At 33.9% G+C, this 24,730-nt stretch overlaps 1 protein-coding gene across 13 annotated transcripts in view; it reads left to right on the top strand.

Moving 5' to 3' along the window:
- NRXN1 (neurexin 1) overlaps window positions 1-24,730 on the top strand; it is a 1,357,693-nt gene that overhangs the window by 475,741 nt on the left and 857,222 nt on the right. For 8 of the 13 annotated variants that reach the window (XM_051975251.1, XM_051975247.1, XM_051975246.1 and 5 more), the window contains exons 5-7: window positions 18,218-18,519; window positions 20,630-20,653; window positions 21,781-21,942. In XM_051975251.1, the coding sequence (XP_051831211.1) occupies window positions 18,218-18,519; window positions 20,630-20,653; window positions 21,781-21,942 (488 nt within the window). The remainder of the gene's footprint in view (window positions 1-18,217; window positions 18,520-20,629; window positions 20,654-21,780; window positions 21,943-24,730) is intronic. The other 5 variants (XM_051975259.1, XM_051975258.1, XM_051975254.1 and 2 more) reach the window with 1 other exon arrangement.

Here is a 24,730-nt window from a genome sequence, read left to right as displayed (position 1 = left end):
TCTTCTTCTACAGAAGGAGTTTACATTAAGATAGTCAAGAGAGGCAGTATGACATAATAAAATGAGGCATGGATTTGAAGTCTAGAAACCTGGGTTTAAAACTTACCTGAGACAATTACTTTCTGTATGATTAAGAACAAGCCATTTAACCTCTCTACCTCAGTTTTATAATCTATAAAGTGGGAATAATAATTGCTTCTACTTCACAGAGTTTTTGTAAGAATCAGATGAGATAATATAGATAAATCTCCTTGTAAACCATAAAGTACAGTAAAAATGTTTCCTATCATTATTTTAAATATGAACAACATTGTTTACAGATATATTTGGAACAAGTAAGAAAATAACATATTCATCTTATGTGAATCAAGTGAAGTAATACATGTAAAGTGCTTCATAAACTGAAAATACCACGTAAATGCTTTATATTTTTATGAATAAGACATAATTCAAACTCAAATTACGTCAAAACTTAATTATCAGTTTCTTCTAAACAGGTAATTACACCTGTATAGAACATTAATTGCATTAGCTCTAATTAGAAAGAAGTAATTATCTGTATAAAAAAGTATAACTTTCCTCTGACCCATTAAATTTCAGTCATACATTTGGAAGAGGTTATTTTCTAAGGATTTTTAAATCTTAATTTTGTTTAAAAGTGCTTACTAACCATTGAGATCCAATGTACTTTGAAATTAATATGCTTTCTGTTATGTATAACTATAAAACAAAAAAATAGAATGATCTGATTTTTTTTCTAATAAAATGAGATATTTTATTTTGAGGTCACTGATGTTTTTGTGAATTTCATTGGATAAGTATCATTTGCACTTAATAGAACTTCAAAAAAGGAAAGATAGGCATTTGCATAGTTCTTTCAACTACTTATACCTTATACCATTTTCCCACATATATTACATATATATACATATAAAATCTTATAGGTTGTTTATTACATTCTTTATTCACTTAACTCTTTGGAATATGCCATGATGGAATTCCCCAGAAAGATAATCTATGCTGTAGGGAGGATGTATTCATTATTGGGACTGATGGTGGCTAATTTCCTCATTGGCAAGCAACAGAAAGTGGATTTTTTCACTTCTAGACTTGTAATTCTTCATGCTATTTATTTTATTTTATTTTTTTGTGCCAGTTTGATAAAGAGCAAGAATGAAAATGTTCATTAAAGAGTCTATGCTTACTGGCCTCTCTCCCTTATGACATTTATTTTTTCCTTATGAAAACTATTTTCTGCAGGTACTTTCAAAATGCTTAGCTTTTCATATTTCTCTATTTATTATTTTCTTTATTTGGGTTAGATGCATTTTTTAAATTTTCCATTTTGTAAAAGGAAAAAATTCTTGAAGCATAGAAGAGAATGATTATTGTTTCTCCTAAAATTCACAAGTTCTAGTGTATTCTAATGTATGTTTTCAGAGACATCATCTTTTGACAAAGCGAAGTAAAATAGTACTTACACATAAGTTTATATAAAAAATAAAGAGCATCCCTCTCTCTTACTGCCCTTCTCCCATATTCAAATGTTGCTTTTTGCCAATTATTTTCACTATTCCCTACATCTTATATAGCTTAGAAAAGAGTTCATAATTGTATTTTATACTCTTTAAAAGCTATGATTTCCAGAGGATGGGGAAGGAAGAAGGTTAAGAAAGGAGATACAAATGTAGGAGCTAACCAGCAGCCAAGAAGTTCCCCTGACTGGTCCACACCTGCAGCAACATCTGAAATGATTTGAAGACTGTAACTAAACATTCTGTTGTATAACTGAGCATCCATGGAGCCAAGATCCATGACCTTGAGTGCAGCCGATCTTTTCTGCTGAATATTATATTATTCCAAGAGAAGTCAAATTATTCTTCCTGATAGCCAGAAAAACCTCAAAGCTTTCAAAATCCAGCGCTGTCAGAGGTGCCCTGAATCTGACACGGTGACCAACGACACAGCAATAGAGCAAAATTGCTCAGCAGCTTAAAAGCGGCCCCTATAAACGATATTTTGTACAGAGTTCTGATTTGCCTGAGCTGCATTGCCAAGGACAAGAAGCAGTCAAAATAGAGTCAAGGAAGGCTGAAGAGCTCCTTATAGTCCTCAAAGAAATCATAACTGACAGAAAATTTAAAAGAATCACTTCATTTCATAAAGAAACGGGAAGCCTGACAATATTAAATCATTTGAAAATTGACTCATTTCCCTAGGCCTCTGTATTTTCTACCATTCCACTAGCCAGATCTTTAATCAGGAAAACAATTAATAGAACAGAAAAAAAAAGAAAGTCACTATTTTTAAAATAAAATATATGAAAATAAAACATGAAGACATTGATGAGGAAAACAAGGACTTTAGTGAAAGCCTCTCATCAACCTTTTGACTTGCTTAAACTTAAATAATTATTGATTATTAAAGGCCAATCACTAGCCTCGTAATAACAAAGACTTTGAGTGTTTATAGGGAGAGGGAAGGTTGGTTTATCCTAGAGAAATTTCAGTTCCCAGCAACTAGATGTATCAAATTGTCACAGAGAAGGATCTAGAAGGAAGGAAGATACTGGTTGCCTGACTTTTAATATATACCATACTCTGGGATCTTTTTATACTAGAGTAAGAGCCTTTACTTTTTTTTCTAAATATCCCCTTTTTGTGTGTGTTATCTACTACTCAAAGCTTCCCCTAACTCCCTTAATTGTTCTTGCTTTCTTCCTCCATAGATTTTACCTGTTGAGGTTTATATATTATATATCTCCAGTAGAATGTACTTCATTCAGAGAAGGAATTTTTTTTAAATTTTTTTTAAATTGTTATTTTTTATTTAATGATTACTTTATATTGACAACATTATTCCTTGCACTCGTTTCTTTTCCGATTTTTTCCCCCTCCCTCCCTCCACCCCCTCCCCTAGATGGCAAGCAGTCCTTTATATGTTGGATATGTTGCAGTATATCCTAGATACAATATATGTTTGCAGAACCGAACAGTTCTCTTGTTGCATAGGGAGAATTGGATTCAGAAGGTATAAATAACCCGGGAAGAAAAACTAAAATGCAGATAGTTCACATTCGTTTCCCAGTGTTCTTTCTTTGAGTGTAGCTGCTTTTGTCCGTCATTTATCAATTGAAACTCAGTTAGGTCTCTTTGTCAAAGAAATCCACTTCCATCAAAATATGTCCTCATACAATATCGTTGTCGAAGTGTATAATGATCTCCTGGTTCTGCTCATTTCACTTAGCATCAGTTCATGTAAGTCTCGCCAGTCCTCTCTGTATTCATCCTGCTGGTCATTTCTTACAGAACAATAATATTCCATAACATTCATATACCACAATTTACCCAGCCATTCTCCAATTGATGGGCATCCATTCATTTTCCAGTTTCTAGCCACTACAAATAGGGCTGCTACAAACATTTTGGCACATACAGGTCCCTTTCCAGAGAAGGAAATTTTTTAATGTTTTTTTTTTGGGGGGAGGTATCCATAACATATTGCCTTGCATAGTGTGCTCTTAATAAAATATTTTTTGTAGGGATGGTTAAATGACTTCTTTATGGAAATGTCAAGTTTCCATATCCTCTCCACTTGTCCTAAGATGTGATCTAGTAGGTGGGAAAGAACTATATTCATAGAAGGTTTTTGATGGATTTGGTGGTTGTGCCTTTTTAAAAAATGTTTATTATATATTGCCAGGAACAAAACCAAAACCAAAATAAGTACATTCATACATTAGGTGATAGTTGAGACTGATAAGACCATTTTGAAATTCAAAGAATTGAAAAAACATGCAAATGAGCTGATTTGAGGCTTTGGATTGGGGCAAATTGATATGTTCAAAATGACATAATCAAATCAGCAGTATGTATATATTACATGAATGATGCCTTTTAGAAAAATTATTAAGTTTTTAAAAGTTGACTTAGGTCAATTCCTACCTAAGCCATTTCAATGACTGAATCATTTCTGGGCAAGGAAAAGCAACATATTTACAGTTATAGCTCTTCAACTTTTAAAAGCTTGATAATTTTTCTAAGAGGCATCTCTTCCCCCACTAAAATATCACTCATGATTTGGAATTTCCAATGATCTAGAAGATAAAGGGGCATCAGAATTTTAGGAGCCTAGAGTCAGTGTCCAGGAAAATAGATGAAAGTTTCTGGAAAAGAAGGACAAAGTATAATGATGTATAGATCTCACCAGACAATTAATTATTAATTAAGTACCTACCATGTATCATGTACTAGGAATTCAAATATAATGTCTGAAACAACTTTAATTTGTATAATAGGATATAGAAGTGCACATATCAGTGTCAAAAATTACAAACTAGTTAACACAGGTATTTTGAGCTTGGAGGGCATTAATTTCTAAGGGGGATCAGAAATTTTCATTTTAACCTGTCTCTTCCTCTGTCTTTGTTTCTAAAATACCTGTATGGCAATCAAATTAGGTCTTTCCCACACCTTCCAAGGAGTCTAGAGAGCTGTAGTGTGAGAAACAGGAGGAAATTCATCGAGATAGGCAGCCAGAAGAAATTAGCTGGACGAATCTCAGTATATTCTCATTCTAAGTATATTTCAAAAATAGGCAGTTTGACACAGTATCTAATCACAATGATTAACTAAAAAAAATCCAAAAAACAGAAGATAAAGAACCATGGACTTTGCTTCTAACATATGTAGAACAAGAAGGATGCTGTAGTCTTTAGGAAAATGTGCTTTTCCCATAATACACAATATCTATGTATATATGAAAAGTATGTCTCCACCTAGGAGAAAAAAATCAGGAGAACTGAAAGAATGCATTTTCACTTTCCAGATTTTCCAGGGAAATGAATTGTCCCTTACAAGGAAGGAAGGTGTAGTTAACACAGAAAACAAAAAGGGAAAACATCTTTCATCTCTCTAACTTTTCCCAATTATTTTCAATTGGTTCATTTTCAAAGATATTTTGAAAAAGAATTCAGTTTAGAAATCCTAAATCTCATTGCTGGTTGTTCCCCTCCTATCTAATCAGTCACAAAAGACACCCTGCCCATCAATTTGCCATTGAGGCAGCCCCAGGAGGAAATAGAAATAGAATAAGTCAAATTTTACATACTGATCAATAGTAAGATCAGGCTCTTTACTAGTTGAAGTACATCTAGCCTGGGGAAGATAGTGAGGATATCCTGGAGGGGCGGGGGGAAGGAAAAGAAATGAAGGAAAGGAGGGAGAGAGGGAGTGAGAGTAGATAAAAGGAGAGAGGGAAGGATGGTGGAGAAACAGTGACAGAGAGAGAGAGAGAGAGAGAGAGAGAGAGAGAGAAGCGGAAAGGAGGGAGGGAGGAGAAGGGAAAGGAAGGAAAGAGACAAAAAGAGGAAGATAAGAAAGAGAAAGAAAGGAAAAGGAAGAATGGAAAAAAGGAGGAAGGAGAGAGGGAGAGAGGAAAAAGAAAGAAAAAGAAAGAAAAAAGAAGAAAGAAAAAGGAAGAAAGAAAAAAAGAAAGGAGGAAAGAAAGCTAAAAAGATAGATGTGAGGGACTCTAAAAAATTATGGAGAGGGACAATTAGGTGATGCAGTAGATAGAGCACCAGCCCTGAAGTCAGGAGGACCTGAGTTCAAATTGGATCTCAAATACTTAACACTTCCTAGCTGTGTGACCCTGGGCAAGTCATTTAACCTCAAATGCCTCAATCCCCCCCCTCCCTTGCCAAAAAAAAAAAAAAAGCTGTGGCGAGAAATATTATAAATGACACTTGAATGTCTATCAACAGAAGTCTGGCTTCTGTCTGAAAACATACAGTGAAGGGATACCTCCCACCTTTTCATATAATCCATTTCTCTTTTGGCCAGCTTAATTGTTCATGATTATCTTTTATATATCTGACTCTGTATAGAAGATAATTTTTTGTGTCTATGGTGCATGCATCTTATAAGTAGTGTTGAAACTCAAGTAAATGCTCGTGTTCAGCAAGCCTCTCCCCCCAAAAATTGAGTATTTTTTCTTTACTGATATTCTTTATTTTATCTGTGCAGAGAACTCCAAAATTATAAATTCACTTCATTACTACATATAGTCATCTAATCTTTAATTTTATTTTTAGAGTTGCAAGGCCATGAGAAATTAAATGATTCATCCTGGTTACAGAACTAGTATTTGACCAAGGAATGACTATTCTAAGTCAATCTGAGAAGACAAATTCTCTAGCCACATTATTAACATAATTAAATAATAATAGAGATTAGCAATGATTTTTATATTAAATGCATGAACATCAATTATCTAAATAGTCTTATTTTTTTTGCAAAATTTCCTACTAGTTAAAAATTAACCATCATCAAAAATAAATGCATTTTATAAATTCCAGATTGTATTTTTGAATCTTGGTTTCAGCATCTGTAAAATGTGTCAGAATAAATAGACCCTGAAGTTCTATTCAGGTATCTATCTATGAGAGAACATCCTATTTACCTCAACAGATTTGAGATCTCATCAATATGGATTACTTACCTAATAATGCAAGTATAAATACATTATGCCTTCTCACATTGTGTAATTTTTGTCCTTGTTCTACTAGGCATTCCCCCACAGAAGATGACCCCTAATGACAGAGGCCTTTTTCGGGGCCTCTTAATAATTTGGGGGTTCTATATAGTCCAGTGAAATTTTCTATCTCCTAGAAGTTATCTACCTCCTATTTTGATCACATATGACCCTGATAACATACTTTACTTCTCACCCTCAGATCCATACTGGTAATAACCTATTTGACATGCTTATACCTAGCATATATATCTCTATATAAATAATATTAGCATCAATTAAAAATGTCCTTTGAGAAGCACATTATCATTAATTTGGAAGGCTGGCATTAAAGTGAAGAATTGTAATAATAGATTATGTGTGTGGGGGGTGGAAAGCTCAACACAATTCTCAAGTCTTGCCCCTATGTATGTGCAGCTAGGGATTTTACCTCACTATGAGGACATAGATGGGAAAATAATTAGCAGTATCCTATAATTGCCTAAGGATCAGAGAAAGAGAGGAAATGTGAGTATCTGTGTGTGTGTGCGCAAACATATGTGTTTTTTTCCAACTATTCAAGTGTCAGCAGGTATTACTTTATCATGTAAAGTTTAATTCAAGATGGTGTGTGTTTATATTATGGGCTAGCAGTTAAACTTCTCCCTCCTTCAAAAGGAATATCTTTTACAAATCAGAAACCATGAAAACACCAAGCACAAAACGCCAGCTTCTCAAATCACATTGGAGAAATTATATGATGTAATTAATGCAAAGGGCTCTGCAGAAAGAATTCGAACACAAGAAGTGTCTGTGATCTGATGTCCTCATCTTCTCATCTGCTGTTTCATTACCTTGGACAAGTCACTTTATCCTATAAGTCAAAGAAAGACCATGAATGAAATGATCTTTTAGAGTCTCTTTAATAGTCAAAGTTTTGAGATTCCCCTCCTTTCTTGAGCAGGGGGCAACCTACTGTATTAATATAGATATAAAATGGGTTGAATTGTTGCGCCATCTAGTGTTAAATGAATGAAGAAAAATAGTCATGTTGGGGTCTTATCAAATGCATTGATTAATATATGAACTCAATTAAGTATGCATTTATGATGTATCTGTTGTGCTTAGACACTGGATATACAAGAGGAAATTCTTGTTAGAAAAGAGATTCTAACTTAAGAAATTAACTGTCTACTGGAGTTTTTATTCAGGCATTACATGAAAAAACAAAAACAAATAAAAGCAAAGGGCAATTGAATATATTCATTTAAAATCTATCCCTTCCAAGAGGTCAAAAGAATACTCTAATTTCTAGAGGTGATATAATGGTTTTGTATGCTACAACACTAGAGGCAGGCTCACTCATCTGTTCTTCCTGGAAATTTAGGTATATGAATGTATATATGTGTATAATATTCAAGGTTGAGGTATTTTGAGAAATACTTTGTACTTGCCAGAAGGAAACTTGTTCTTTAGCCGCAGGGAAAGGCTATTTTTGAAAATGCTTTATTGTGTAATAAAAGCACAGTGATCCACAAATCAACACTATGTATTATCTATAAGCATGGGTTCCTATGAACCCATTTATATTGTAAATAAACAAATATTTATAATTTATATAAACAGATAAGGAAGTGTAATATTGTAGAGGAGCTGGGATGGGAGGGGGTGATATTCAGTTGAAATTAAATTAAAATTTGATCCAAAAGTGATCTAGCACTATAGAATTTTAGTGCATAAAGGAAGCTTAGATTTTATCTAGTCCCACCCACTTATTTCTCAAAGATAAAAAAATTGAAATGCCTTGGCCAATATCAGACAAGAAATAAATGACATATCTAGGACTAGAATTTGTATTTCCTAAGTGCCAATCTGGCATTCTTTGTTCAGCCTAGCTTGAAGAAATGAATCATGCTAACTGCTAATTAGTATTGTGATAAAATCACAAGTTTAAATTAATATAAGGCAGCCAAAATCACTGTTAGAAAAAAAAGTTAGACAAATTGGAGTGATTTTGCCTCTCATTTTGAAAGGAATATTTTTACGGCAAAATGTATATATTAAATTGTAACATGATATTCCTTGTTAATACAGATAGATGTAGAACTATCATTGTATAACTTAAATAGAAATATTTTTGCAATAAATATTAATATATTAAGCTTGTATATTATGCATTCTGGATGGGAGAGGGAGAAAGACAAAATTTTTTTAAGAGGAAGGGGAAAGGAGAAAATTTTGGTTTTACAAATGAAGTTACATTAAAATCATAAAAAGGGAACAATTCAAGATATTCATATATAAAAGGAATTTTGGACTCTTTGTCAACTGGTCCCATCTTGTCTGTTAAACTTATTAAATAACTCTTCCCCAGCATGTCACTTCTACAAGAAGCCTATTATCTTTTGATTTTTATCTCTCTTCCTCTGCATTCCTCTCATCTTTCTCCATATACCCCCACATTCTCACCATTTAGCTACACTGTTCCTACCATAAGTTGCTTTTCTCTCCTTTCTATACTCGTTCCATAGGGATAAGCACAGAACTTAGATTTGTGATTTCATTGATATATAGAATCTCAAGGAGAAGATACCCTTCTACCAGAAAAGATCTCTTAAATTAAAAAAAAATGTCAGAGTTGCATAGGGCATTGAAAGGATGCAATTGCCAGGATTGCAATAAAGATGTATGATACTACCTGTATGATTCTGGCCACATCACTTAACTTTATCTCAGGTTCCTCATTTGGAAAATGAGTGGAGAAGGAAATAGCAACCATTCCAGTCTTTTGGTCAAGAAAATTCCAAATATAGTTATGAAAAGTAGAACACAACTGAAGAAGAAAAACATAACAGATGAGATGAGAATTCAGTATGTTTTGAGTCAGCAATTATTTTCTATCTACTATGCCAGGTTATACAAAATAGGTGTTTAATAATAAAGTAAAATATTGAATATCAAACATGCTAAATTCACTAGTTCTTTAATGTCTTAACTCCAGATTCTTTTTATCTGTGGAAACTTTTTTACAGGTGCAATATATCAATGACTATTTAAATTTATTTTATCAGAAAAAATATTCATCCTATGATCACTTATTAAGTATTAATTGTATCCTCACCTTAAAATTGTTTTACATCATTCATCTTTGTACATTTTATTTAATTTAGATATATGTCTCTATCTTTCTACCCACCAAGATCATCCAGAATAGCATGGGTGCCCAAAATTTTAAATTAGCTGAATTTGAAACTTTGGATTCTAAAATAGTGAAAAAAAATTAAAAATAAATTTAAAATCACAAACTTTTAAAGATATAAGGGACCATAAAATTTACCTCTTTCAACAGTCTCAGTTTCTGAAGATTGAAATCCTAAGCAGGGGTCCTCAAACTTTTTAAATAGGGGGCCAGTTCATTGTCCCTCAGACTGTTGGAGGGCCAGACTATATAGTAAAAACAAAAACTTTGTTTTGTGGGCCTTTAAATAAAGAAACTTCATAGCCCTGGGTGAGAGGGATAATCATCCTCAGCTGGCACATCTGGCCCACAGGCTGTAGTTTGAGGACCCCTGCAAGCCGGTGTATTCCAAATCATATGGCTAGTTAGTTAGAAAGACATCTAGATATATTCTCAGAGAGTTTTTGTATGAACTAAATGAAGCAGTTAAATTTTCATCATCTTAACATACATGCCATTTAAGATGAGAGACTGATGTTTACTTCAAAGCTTATTAGTGAGCATTGTGACTACTTTTTTCCTGATTAGGAATCTCTAGTATTTATTAGGGTGGTGTTGTATAAGAAGGAAACTTATACAACATTTCCTTCTAAAATGAACTAAGTTTGAGGTGGAGAAAAGAAGATAAGTAATCATTTCAGGAAGATTCTACAGTACTAAATATGATGAACACCTTTATGTAAAGAGAAAACATAACATCATAGAAACCATTAATTTTCCAATGTTTATATCAATGATGTAGAGGAACAGCTGTGTCATCTTTTAAGAAAAAAAGTAGCACCTTCATTAGTATAAGACTTTTTAATGATTGGAGACATCCAACACAAATGATCATTGCCCATTATGTAGAACATTGTAAAATTTATATGACTCGAATCTCATAATTATCATGGACCCCATTTAATTTATGAAAAAACTTAGGCTCAGAGGAAGTGGTGTGAACAATGGTACATGCCTTCCTTACCTTATTGTAGCAATTATTCTAAGTGCCAGAACCAGAGAGGGAGGAAAAAGAAGAAAAGGAGAAGGAAGAAAAGGAAGAAGAAGAGGGAGAATAATAATTAGGAGGAAGAGAAGAGAAAAAAAAAGAACAAGAAACAGAACAATAGCAAGAACAGGAAGAAGAACAAGAAGAGGAAGAGGAGGAGAAAGGATATGAAGAAAGAGAGGAAGAGATTTTGCTAAAATTTTCTTATTTATAATTATTTGGCATAAGATATGAGTTTCTGGGAAGGAAAAGTTAGAGGCTTATCAGAAAATAATAACTAGTCCATAGTAACACAAATGGTATTAATAAAATATATTCTAAAAAGAAATAATTGATAAATGAATCAACGAGAAACCATCTGAGTAGGGGGATGAGTTCTGAAGTGAAATTGTAAAAGCCAAAAAATTCATTAGTTGGTATGAAAATGGAAGCAGTGGGGTGAGTAGATAGCTCTTTGTAGTTACTGGGAAGTAACAGGGAGAAGTGATATAGGATATTCATGTTAAAACATTTGTTAATAACAAGTAATCAATGAAAAATGGGGACTAATTTTTGTCACCAAAAATGGTATTGTGTTACTTGTTTGGCTTTTTTTTTTCTTTTTTCCCTATCAAGAATAATCCTATTAATGCCAAGATTTTTCTTTTAAATTCTTGATGTAGAGAAAGAGAGATTGGTAGATGAAAAACTTAAATTTCTTTAAAAGCTTTTCTAAATATCCAAACCAAAGTTCTGTGTACAGGATTTTATTCTGATTTTCTTTGTTTTAAAGCAATTCCTATTAATCTGAATCTTTCTCCTTCCTCTTCCCACCTTTTTTGACTCTGAATCATTCAATTTTCATCAAGCTGATCATTTTTGAAAATGTCTTCTTGTGCTAAGAATAATTTTCAGTGTGTCTACTCTTAGCAACAAAGGCTATTACAGTTTGAAGAAATATTAGAGATCCTTTAAGTCTAACCTCTTTGTTTTATAAATGGGAAAACTGAGATTCAAAGTGAGGCAAATGACTTGCCTGAGACAATAGAAATAGCTGGAGAGTTCTTCTAAGAACTCACCTCTTCTGATTTTTTCTTGTTTACTGCATGACCTCTCCAATTGACTCTAGTCAGAACACATCACTTTAAGTAATTGTCACTATAGGGACAGCTCAGTGGTCATCAAGGCTAAATATAGAGTATGTGTTGCCTTAAAAAAAATTGGTACATGTTTGAATTCATTTACCACATGGATATTTTCAAAATGAGGATTGGTTGTAAAGATAGGATTTCCATAAATCTCCTCTGCACAAATTTGTGTTGTTAGCACTTATTCTTCTATTAAATATTCAGTCATTGGGATTCACAGAATTTACCCATTCTACTTAATAGGACAGTGAATTTTTGGTAAGCTCCTCATTTTCCTGAGCATGCTATTATGCTGACTGTAGCCTTGTGTTTTCCTTTGGTTAAAACGTTTAAAATCCAGTTCATTTGACCATTGTGGATTTGTTTGCATGCTGTATCTGGGAATGCAATCTCAGACAGTCTCAGAAGTGCCAAATACTGTGAATTTGGCAAATCATAGTGTATTTAGCCATAAATCTCCCTTCCTATCCCCATACCAATGAGGGCTTTACTGGCTGGCAGCCCAGGCCGACACAGCAGGTACCTGTCTGTTTTCCAACACCTGTGGTGATTTAAACAAATGCAAATTGATGCAAAATAGAGCTATGAAGTTAGGCCACCGGAGGTTTTGAACTTGTCATTCCTGGTATTTTGGAAATCGTGGTCAGTTACAAAATTCATCTAAAGAACTCCTTTGCTCATTCATTTTGGGCCACTATTTTAAGAGGTTTGCATTGCCAACCAAAAGCATGATAAAAATGTCTGAGAAACAAGAGAATTAAAACCCCTCATAGTAAAGTTTCTTACTGAATTTATCCTCTATGGACTGCTGGCATGAATATTCAAAACTGATATTGAATTTGGGGCTCTTGGTATCTATCTATCTATCTATCTATCTATCTATCTATCTATCTATCTATATATGTATGTATGTATATTTTAAAGGATCAAGAGAATGACTCAAATTCCTGCAGGATACATTGCCTCTAGGACCCTATGTCTCCCTTCAAATAAGAGCAGCAGCCCTCAGAACTCTAGCACTTATTTTTTTCTCAGATCATATCTGAAGTTAAAGCCATCATCCCAACATGAGATCTAGTCTAAAGACTAAAAGTATGAATTATGTGCCCTTTGTTACATATATTTAGAGGAGAAATACTATTTGCCTGCCACAGGAGGTAGACATGGTCCTGGCTACTAATTAGGGAAATCCCCAGCTAAGTTGAAGGGCAATCTTTGCCAGTGGCAGAGGAGATAATGCTGGAGAATGTAGAGGAAGAAATATAATCCAAAGGTCAGGCCAAGGCTCAATATTAGACAAAGTCATTTCTATTCTACTATTCTTTATGGGCAGAGATGTAGCAATTAATTAATCAATGAATTTTTATGATTTTCCCATGTTCCAAGTGTTGTACTGAGAGCTAGGGGAGAAGAATACAATGGAAGAGCTCTTGCCTTTTGGAAAACAAACTATGTACATTCAATCATAGACCAAGTTAAAACAGGGTAATTTGTACTATTATGTACTAACAGCTGGGACAATCAAGAAAGATTACAAATAGAAGCTGATACTTGAACTGAGCTTGAAGGAAGCTAGAAATTGTAAGAATTGTAAGAGAAAGGGGAATACTGCAGCATGAGGGGAGTAAGAGGAACAATAGGAGGCAGGGAGATAGAACACTTCATATAAGTGAGATTAAGACTTCTTCATATTCATTTTCCATATGAGTCCCTAGCAAGATATATCAAGCATATATTCATTAAAATCAATAGATGACAATAATAATGGCAATAATGACAGTACTGTGTTATTTAAGATCTCATTGATCATTCTACCTAAGATTGGGAAAAGTTTCTAAAATATTGCCAAAATTTCCTAGTTTTTACTCTCTATATAATAAAAGGTAAACAAAATATAATGATCACATAATAGAACTTTCTACCAGGGAAGAGAATAGATTCCAAAATTAAGGACATATTATTATATATACACTATATATATATATAGTGTATATATAATAATTTTTTATAAATAAAAATTTTATATATATAAAAATATAAAAAATATAAATATAAAATAAATATAAATAAATATAAATATAAATATAAATAAAATAATATAAAAAATAAATAAAATTTTTATAAATAAAATTATTTATATATATGTGTATATATATACATATATATAAATAATAGCTATTATAATTTTCCAGATGTAATAAATTAATCTATAAATTTTTATTGAATCCCAGGTAAAAACAAGGTAAAATAAAGTAGTTGAAGGCATATAATAGGATCAAATCCCTGGCAAAATTAAGGCATGTTAATTATCCTAGATTCCAATCATTCCAATCATTCATAGACTCAAAACACTATAGAATTATTTACCATACCTACCCCACCCCACTAAAGCACATTTGAATTTGTTTCTTTTTTTATTCATATATTTTTAAAGTTTTATTGATGATAAAAGGAGGAGGGAAGAATATGCATTTACATAGTACCTACCATGTACCAAATACTATGTTAAGCATTTTCAGATTATTATCTTGTCTAATTTTCAACATCCCTGAGAGAGAGGGAAAATGGTTGAGAAAAACAAGTTGAGAAAACTCTTGAGAAAACAGTTAAGGAAACCACAGCAAACAGAAATTAAGTGATTGCTAGCAAGTAAATTTGAACTCAGATTTTTCTGACTCTAGGCTCAGCACCCTATCCACTGGGCAATCTGTTGCCACTGATATATTTTGTGTTTATAAACAAACATTTCCAGATTGTCCCCACTCCATAAGAGCTCTCTTGTGGCAAAGCAATTAAGCAAAACAAAAAATAAAGTGACCTTATCTAAAAGCATATTCAAAATGCTATATCCATAATACTTCCCCACCTCGTTGCATTTTAAAGTGTTTTAAAAATTAACATCAGTTTATTTTTTCTTGCTTTTTTCCAAAGAAAAAAGAAAGCAAATTTCTCGTAAAAAAAGAGATTGCTTTCTTGTGCTGTTTTTCTTATTTAAAAAATGACTGTCAGAAGGAACTATGTGGCACAGTAGATAGAACACCAGTCCTGAAGTCAGGAGGAATCGGGTTCAAATCTAGTCTCAGATACATAACACTTAATCCCAACTGCCTGGAGGGGAGGGGAGGGGCGAGGAAACAACTTTCCATTGTAATTGTGTGTCTATGTCTGAGTATGTTTTTAATATATTCACATATGAGTGTTCTCTGCTCAAATTATGTCTTAATGGTTCTCATGGGCGTGATATGACAGGTCAAATAATTATTTACAATATACAAATTTTATACAATATACAAATATAATTATTTACAATAATCAAAAACATAAGCATGTTTTTTGAACATGCTTATGTTTCCCTAGTGTCTTTCTTTGTCTCCATATACCAGTGGTACAGAGGAAGGGTATAAGATGTGAAATTAAAGAGTTGTTCACCTACTGTGTAACTTGGGCATGACACTTTATCTTCACACCTCAGTTTCCTCATCTGTAAATGAGAAAGATAAATTAGATAATCGTCAAAGCCTATAATTCTAATTATATGATCGGCATCCTTTTTTACTGCAGCAATCTTAAAATTGCAAGCAATTTTAAAGTGTCAGAAAAAGTAATAAAAATAAGACTTCTGTTGATCATATAAATTAGGCAATAAAACAATCATTAAACATTAAATCTGCATCTGTGCAAAGAAACAGGATTTTAAACAAAGCCAGTTTCATTTAACTTTGATTAAGGTTATCAGTAGACAAAATCCCTTTGAAATATGTCAGGGCTTTAGAAAGGTTAAAATAGAGAGTAAATCACTCATATATGAAAGAAAGTGAATTACACTTCCTGTTTATTGGTTTAAACTTGAAAATATAATCCCTAGATTATATTTGCCATGATTAATGACATACATGTCATTGTGTGTATGTTTATATTAGTAAATAGGTACACTTTATGTATTTTCTCCTATATTCTGATAATTCACATAGATGTGTCATGTATGAGTTGAAATATTCTTTATTCAAAAAATGTATGTAAGAACAGAATATACTCTACTCCTTGATAAATTAATTCAAGTCTGGCCTTAGACATTTAATAACTATATGTGATTCTGGATCTTTGTCTACCTTGGTTAAACTAACTATAAAATGAGGTTTATAACAACACTAACCTATCAGGGTTGTTGCAAGGATTAACTGAGAAAATATTCACAAAGTGCTTAGTAAACCCTAAAACACTATATAAATTCTAGCTATTATCATTATTAATACTCACATATGATATCATATATAAATATGTTGATGTAACTTGTAAAAGAACAGAGCTATGTCATATATAGTATATAATGTAAATATACAAATGAGTGGAATTTAAATTTCAAAGCCTTGCACTAAGACTTTTGGGACATGTGTATTAGAATATATTATAAGTAAGATATATAATACATTAGAATAAGAATATGTTATGTGCATTAGACTAGGATTATAGCATATATGTATCAGACAGATATGATTAGATATAGGTATAAATGGTAGAAGTATCAGGAAAGAGAGACAGAGACTTAGAGATTGTATATCTGATTTCTCTCTGATCATGGTATGGATAAGAAACTGTGTTCTAGAGATTATTCTTTCATATATGACTCTGATATCAGGATGTGTGATTGTTTCTCATTCCTTTGAGAGAGACTCATTATCACAAACTGGCTTCCATCAGATGATTTCTGTGGCAACTCATTTTCTTAGAAGTCCTATCTGTCCACTATGCCCCATCCCAATCTGAGTAACATAATTTATAGCCATGTTTTATGATTTGTGCATATTCATTCTGTTATCACAACAGGAAGAAAGCCAAATCTTATGATGCACAATTCACACCCAGCATTTTCTCCCTATGACATAGTGACTTTAGAGATTAATCTATCGATCAATAGATATTTATTAAGCACCCATGTCATCACGCATCATGATTGTACAGATTTCTTGATAGTATTATAATTAATATAGCAACAATTCCAAAGTGTTACTTTGGAGTATACATTCTTTTGTTCAAAAAAAAGATATCTTTCCCTTTGTTTAAGCTTCTGAGGTTTTTTATCTACAGGCAGGACCACATTAGGCAGGATTGCAACCAAATGTATAAGAACTTATATGCAAGAGGTATTTAGGATCAAGGCCATGGAACCAGATAAAGTGTAAAGGAACAAAGAAATTTCAACAATCAAAGCAAAGAAGGATTTAGATTCTGAGAAAAATCAAGTAGTTCAATTGAGAAGCACCAAAGTCAGCAAAAAGTGTTGAATGTGGGTGTAAGAGGGCCTATTGGTATATAATTAAGTATAGCCAAAGGGAGAATTAGGGGCTTACAGATTCAAGCCCCTCTTAATTTGTGGTGGTTCTAAATGGCTTCAGAGGGAATGTCATATTCTGTGTACAATGGCAGGCATATAGCAAGAAATTTGCCCTAGCCCAATCTTGTCTCATTTCCTCTGGCCAAAATTCCTTATTGCCAAAGAAACCAAGAGAACTAGTCTGCTTGAACATTTCCTTTGACTAAATTCATTGCATCTGAAGGCAGAGACAGATCCTGCAAAAATTTTGTTTTATCTGGTTTGTAGTCTGTGAGTACCACATGTTTGCTTTTGGGTTTGGAGAAGATTGAATTGTGGAGAAAATGTTGAGACTTCATTTACATGATGATTCCCATGATGATGTGCTGGAATTCTTACCAGTCTCATAAAAGTTAGTACCACCATCTGTTATTCCAAAGCCAGGGACAGAGTAAAAATATCCAACACATTCCAATAGATATTCTCTAAGCAGCTTTTCCCACCCAGTAAAAAAGAAATGTCCACGCTCTAAAAGATATGATTTTTACCTTGAGTATCAAATTTGTCTTCTTCCTCCCTTCCCTATTTCCTCATCCTGCCAATTTGTTATGGGTGTTCAGTGGTGCAAATATTTGATTCTCTACTGGAAAGATCTTTGAATACAAATGACTCACTGGAAATTAAAATGGAACATAAATGCCACAGGCTGGATGCTACAAACACAGAGGAATCTACTGAAGCTAGCAGAGTAGAACCATCCAATATGTCTTGATGGTACCTGATTTGCACCCTAGAGGTATCACATGGCCAACCTCTCTTGTCAGAGCTCTTGTAGTGATACTTTAAATTTAATTGAATTTTCAAGAATGTCAGTTTTTAGTCATTGTTGTTGATGGCTCAATATGAAAGGTTCCTTAAAAATTCATGGCCATCTATTACTGTGTGTTTGATATGTCTGGTGACGTAAATATTAATTACTCAAAGAATTAATTTGAATCCTGCTGATCTCTCTCTATATATTTTTCCCTGTCTTCTCCCAGGAAAAGAAGAATATATTGCAACCTTCAAGGGATCAGAATACTTCTGCTATGACTTGTCCCAAAATCCCATACAAAGCAGCAGCGACGAAATAACCTTGTCATTTAAAACTCTTCAGAGGAATGGACTGATGCTTCACACAGGGAAATCAGCTGATTATGTCAATCTTGCTTTGAAAAATGGAGCCGTCTCCCTGGTCATTAATTTGGGATCAGGGGCCTTTGAAGCACTGGTGGAACCCGTGAACGGAAAGTTTAATGACAATGCCTGGCATGATGTGAAAGTAACCAGGAATCTGCGTCAGGTAACAGTACAATGGATAAGACTAACTGACTTTGTTTCCTGCTACAGCTGTCCGTGTGGTACCTTTAAACCTAACAACATGATACTACTTGTGCTTTTCACTTACAAATTAGCTTTTTAAAAATTATTATTTCTACCAAGATGGATCTCCCTGTCATACTTGAGCAGGGGCATATCTAGAAAGTTTTGGGGCCCAGAGGCTGTTTCACACAGGGGAAAAATTGCAGTTTCCCAGAGGGTTGCAGGGAGTGTTCAGTAATTTCCCAACTCTGGTTTTTGTGATGGTGTATTTTTTTTTTTTTTTGGTATTGTTGTTATTGTTGTTGTTGTTTTAACAGTTTCATGGGGATCATCATGAAGCATGCACATTGGGGTCATTGAAACTCAGTTCCTTTTTTAGTAATCAGAGAACTGCTTTTACAAATGGTTAGGTTTGGGGGGGATGTTTTTCTTTCCTTTCTTTTGCTTTTTTCTTCATCCCCCAAAAGTGGGGGGAAAATTAGTCAGATGGCCTAAAGTATGAATCTGGGGTTTTACATATGATTGACTAGTATTCCTTTGGGGACTTTTTCTTCTCCCTTCTTACTGGAAGCCCCAAATAAACCAATGGCCTATTTATTGGATTTTGTCTTTAATGGTGTCTCCCCATATATATTAGATCCTAGAAAAACTATAAATTTCTTGGTTTAGCTATGGGTCCATATATACTGTATATTTATCTCAAAGGCACAAAAATACAGTATATGCCATATATAGTATACATCAATCTAGCATTAAATGGTATGTTTATATATTATTACACAATCCTTTTTGGTTACCATTTGATATTTTACATATATTAAAATGTATCATTTTGTTAAGTGTTGAAAGTGACTATTTTCTGCCATACATGCCTCTTTTAAACTAATATCCTTTAACATATTTGTTGTTTCTCTAAACAGTTGCAGATTGACTGGATTATCTCTGGTTTTCCTTTACTAAAACAGCCGTCTGTTTCTGAGCTGTTAACTGTCTAACCTTTTCTCTCCACTTCTTTAAGAAAAAAATACAAAACAAAACAAAAAACAGGGATTTAACTATATAAGCTAGGGAAACAGAAACATCCTTAGGGATACAGTGTTATTCTAGCCAAGGCATAGAAGTCCAATATTTTTGGGAGCCCCAAATGTGTTTAAGATACCTTCTGTCCATGCATGGGTAGGGCCCCAGCATGCTTTATATTGCCCTGGGAGATTTCACAGTCAGTGATGCAGTCATAGCAAAGGTTCCCTACTGTTTCCATCTCTTTGGTTCTAATATTTCTCAGTTGCCAACCAAGAGATCCATGATACCACCAGAGAAAAGCAGCAAAGAGAATTGGGGTTTGGGGCACCAGCTTTCTAGATCTGCCTTTGCTCAGGTTACCCACCAAACAGCAAATTGGTAGCCCAAAGGAAAACTGTCCTTGTACAGTTGGGGTGCATGTGTGGCAGGCCAGATACAAAAATCCCATTCTACTCATTCTATGTGTCAGGATCTTTGCTTTGTTTCATTGCAGTAAACTGTGATCCTAAAGTCCATCAATATGACCGAAAGAAGTTTTGGAGTTGAGGAGGATTCCTTGTGTGCAGTAAAATTGAGTACTAGGGCATTGCCAACCAATTCCTACTGATTTTCTGTGGGAGGGAAGGGTGGGGGAGGGATCATTTGGGGACTTAGGGCAAGCAGTGGTCAGCTGATGAGCTTTAGGCCTTTGGATCCCTTTAACCATTTTAAGTATCTGTCAGTTGTATTCAGTTGAAGGAGGATGGAGGGAGCATTGCATTGCCATATGTCTGTTTCTGTTAAGGAGTGAGTTTATGAACTACAATCTCAGGACAAAACTTATTGCTGTAACCTCTGTGGGAGGCCTATTTGTTAGTCTGCTTTTTTCTTGTAAGATTTTTTTGCCCTTTTTCTATGTTACTAACATGCTTAATAACTAACATGCCATTCATGGAATGTTTCATTCTACTAACCGTTACCTTAATCAAAAAATGTACTAACATGGTAGAGACCATCATATTTTTTAAGTAACAATCGTTATTCTGTTCACAGTTTTTAATTTCCTTTCTCCCCCCTTCTCCACAAAGCACTCAGGCATTGGACACGCTATGGTAAACAAACTACATTGTTCGGTAGATATCATTCTAATTGTTTCTTATTTTGGGTTTGCCGTGTGTTTTCTTTCTTTCTTTTAACTGTAGACATCATTAACAAAAGAGGAACTGCGGTTGGTACTCTTCTGCTTACTTTGGACTCCTTCTTTCCATCTGTTGTTGACCTCCTTATTTTTTTTCCTGTTCCTGTCAACTTCTGTTTTCCAACTCACCTGTAGGGGCATCGTTAACGTTTCGAACGTTTGCATCCAGCTGTGGTTAACAAGGGATAAGACTAAAATGGTGGCTGGCCCGAGTGACCGCAGGCTTAGCCAGTTTCTAACCATTCATAATGCATGGCATGAAGATTTGGTTTGGGAATGATGGAGATGCCATAACCATTCATCTTTCCGTCATCACAGAGCAGTTTTGTTTCTTTGGTTCTCCCTCTTTTCTTTCCTTTTCCTTTTCTGAACTGTACTGTACCTCCAGCATGTGCACATCAGCGTGGGCTGCTTCCACTGGTTGTTTTGCTTCCTTTTTTCCTTTGGCATGAAGGTAGATACTTGCATGCTAAATAGCTGCTGCTCTATAGTGCAAATAGTGATGTCGCTGGATATAGCTTGCGCCCTTTATGTTAACAAGGTGCACGTTGTGATTAGTTAATGACAGACAACTAAACTTTACTAATATGTACACCAGCAAAACTAACCTAGGAAGCATTTTACTAACACCATTTTTGTGTCTGCTAAATAACTTTTTAAGTTGCAAATAGGGACTATGCTGACACTAGTTCAATAATCAGCTAAGTCTTTAACTAGCTTAGATCTTGTAGGGATAGTTTACTAGAATCCAAGACTAAACCTCAAACAGACATGAAAATGGGTTCCGTGATAGGTCTCTAAAAAACAAACAAACAAATAAATAAGAACAAAAAAAAAAAATGAACCAAAAAAAAAAAAAAGCAAAAAACCAAAAAACCAAAAAACAAAAGCAAAAAAACAAACAAAAAAAGAAAAGCAAAAGTCAAAATACAAAAAAAAAAAAAACAAAAACAAAAACAAAAACACAAAACAGGCATACCCCAGGATTGCAGTATCTAGGTCTGAGTATAGCGTGTCCTTTCCCTGTGCTTTGTTATCTAGGTGACAATATCAGTGGATGGAATTCTTACCACAACGGGCTACACCCAAGAAGACTATACCATGCTGGGTTCTGATGACTTTTTCTATGTTGGAGGCAGTCCCAGCACAGCAGACCTCCCAGGGTCGCCAGTCAGTAACAACTTTATGGGCTGCCTCAAGGAGGTAAATATCACTCATCACTCAAATTGTCACTGATTCATTATCCCATTATTGCAGGTACTGGAAATGAAAGTGTCTTTGCTGAAGAATGTTTGATAAATGATGTTTCCTGAGGTCAATGTCACAACCTTAAATGTTATTTAATATATTGCTTATATGGGACAAGGGGGAGAAATATAAACTTGTTAAGGAGATGTGTAGGAGTTCCTCCCTTCAGGAACTTGTATCTAATACACAATTATGGTATTTGGGACAGCACTGTATTGGTTATGAAAGAAAAGAGAGTTAAGTGAGATAACAGTGAGTGGTCAGCAAAATGTTGGGTTCATTTCCACTAATATGCCTTAGGTAAAGTTGTTCCTAAGCAGCACAATGATTTCTAATAGCATTATTCTTCAAGCATAGAAAGAAAGAAGAGGAAAGAAAGTGAAAAAGGCAAGTTCATATTTATACATGCAAAATATAGGATGATGAAAGCTAAACTCATAGCTATTTAATTACATGTATGCATAAGACTAGTTTGTGCTCCCTTAAAAAAAATCAGTTAGGCTGCTATTTTTCCCCTCACCCCACAAAGTCAGAATGTTGATGTAGTTCCCTACAATGAGTGTTGTTAGAGGGTGGAATATGTAATACTATGATAGAAATTATATTTCTGATGAACATTTGTCTGTTTCAACTATCTGATTTCATTCAGACCTGTCCTTTTTTTTTTGTAATTCCTAGAATGAAAAGGGCTATGTTTGATTGCTTGGTGCATATTTGACTATGTGTACTTTGACAGTTTCAAGTTTGGTGATTTTGAGCTTATGGATGATTCTATCTTGTTGCCATCTGTGTACAATGAGGCTCATTTAGAAGGAAAATATTTCTATGTGAATTTGAGTCAGTAAGAGATGGGAGGGATAGCATCATGAACAGCAAAAAATATTGGTCCAGATGCAATCAGAGCTGCAGACAGAAGTCTTTTGCCCTGAGTCATCCCTGCTATTTTACATTCACAATGTTCTTTTTTGTTTTCTCTTTGTAAGAGAGAACTCTGGGTAATCTTCAAAATGGCAAGTTCAACATGAACAAAAGAGTTCTTAGGCTAACTCTAACATGCAGGGAAAAAAAAGTGAAATACTATTCTAATTACTAATTGTAGTGTGGATCTAAAGACATCTCCTGGATGTCTATTATGTAGCATGAGTGATGGGTTTTTCATCAAGTGACGTAGGTTCTCATCATAATTCAACCTGTATGACCTTGGCCAATGCTCTTAAGCAAGTTTCTTATCTATAAAAGGAAGTGAGTGAAGTAGATGATCTTTCAATTCTAAATCTATAGTTTTATGTACTAGCATTGATCTTGGTATTATAAGAAATAGTAAAACAAACAAACAGATCTGTGTATATGGTTATAGATCATGCCCTGAAGAAATTTACATTATTTGGAAAAAGAAACTATTAACAAACCTAATTTAAACATGGAATGCTACTCAACTCCATATCAAAGGACTATATCATAGGACAAACCCACTGAAATTAATCTTAATAAAAACATTGCTCGAGTTTGACCTCTGAGAAAGAACTGAATGGGTAAAGAGGAATAGGATTGCTTTTGATGAATAATGAATGAAAGACATGAAAGGGGTGGTAAGCATAGTTTAGATGTCTCCAAATAAGTTATAACAATCTATTTTCCTGAATAACTGAAACCATACCTGGCCTATCTCTTTATCTTAATTTAACTTCATTTTATCATCTCATCTCTTAACTTCTCAAATCAAATCCAAATATCTTTATTCTTTCTTATTTTTTTCCTTTTACTTTATTATAAAATAGAAGTTCAGGATCAAATTTGAATGGTGGAGCAGTAAAGGGTCTCTGCCAAGAATGAAGCTAGACATTTAATGGGCACCTCCCATAGGAATATTCTTACTGATGAATAAAAAGAGAAGGGAATTATCTTCTTGTATACCTTAATCTACCACTAATATCACTAATTTATAGTTTGAATTTGGGCAAGTAATTTAACTCCTCTCCATTTCAGTTGTTTCTGCTATAAAATTCTGTGACTCTGTCATGAAATCTAAGAATCAGCGGGTTTAATTGATCATACTTTTATTCTATATATTATAAAAACTACATGCATATCTTTAGTTCTTTAAAAAGAGCACTTGAGTCAATCAGCTGGGTTTCCCTACACTGAAGATACCATCAGATGAAATGATGTTTTCTATTAACATTATTATATAGCAAGAAAACAACGGTTTTTACCAATTATAATCAAAATAGTCTTAAATCCATTGTTACCAGGTGTTAACATAGCTCAGTTGACCATAGTCTTTATATATTTTTTGGTTGTTCTTCTCCTAGTCCAGTCACCCATCAACTCTGGCAGACTCATAAATACAAGACAGAACAAGTAATGTACAAAGAAACATGCTCTACTAACGGATAGCGTTGTATTGACTATTTCAGTGACCACACAATGAAATACTTTTTGTGTCCTTAGAATTAAAAAAAAAAGAAGGAATAATGAAACTACTCCCCTTTATTGACTATGCACATTCAATTTTTCTCTCAAAACTCTGCCAAATGTTAGCAGCCAGCTCCACCTACTTTTACTTTGACTTTTGTAATTGGCTTCATGTAACTCCCTCCTGTCCTGTAGTGACAGCAGCTATGATTGCCCAGTAGATCAAAACATGGGACAACTTCAGAGCTCTTTGATCCTGAGTAATTTCCATCCCTGTCTGACTTTAGTCTATTTAGAAAACCCCACTCTTCCTTGACTTTAAGCCTAA

The sequence above is a fragment of the Antechinus flavipes genome, chromosome 2 (genome assembly GCF_016432865.1).
Source record: "Antechinus flavipes isolate AdamAnt ecotype Samford, QLD, Australia chromosome 2, AdamAnt_v2, whole genome shotgun sequence".
Classification (NCBI taxonomy): Eukaryota; Metazoa; Chordata; class Mammalia; order Dasyuromorphia; family Dasyuridae; genus Antechinus; species Antechinus flavipes.
The sequence above is the reverse complement of the archived record's forward strand: the minus strand, read 5'-3'. Positions and strand labels throughout refer to the sequence as shown.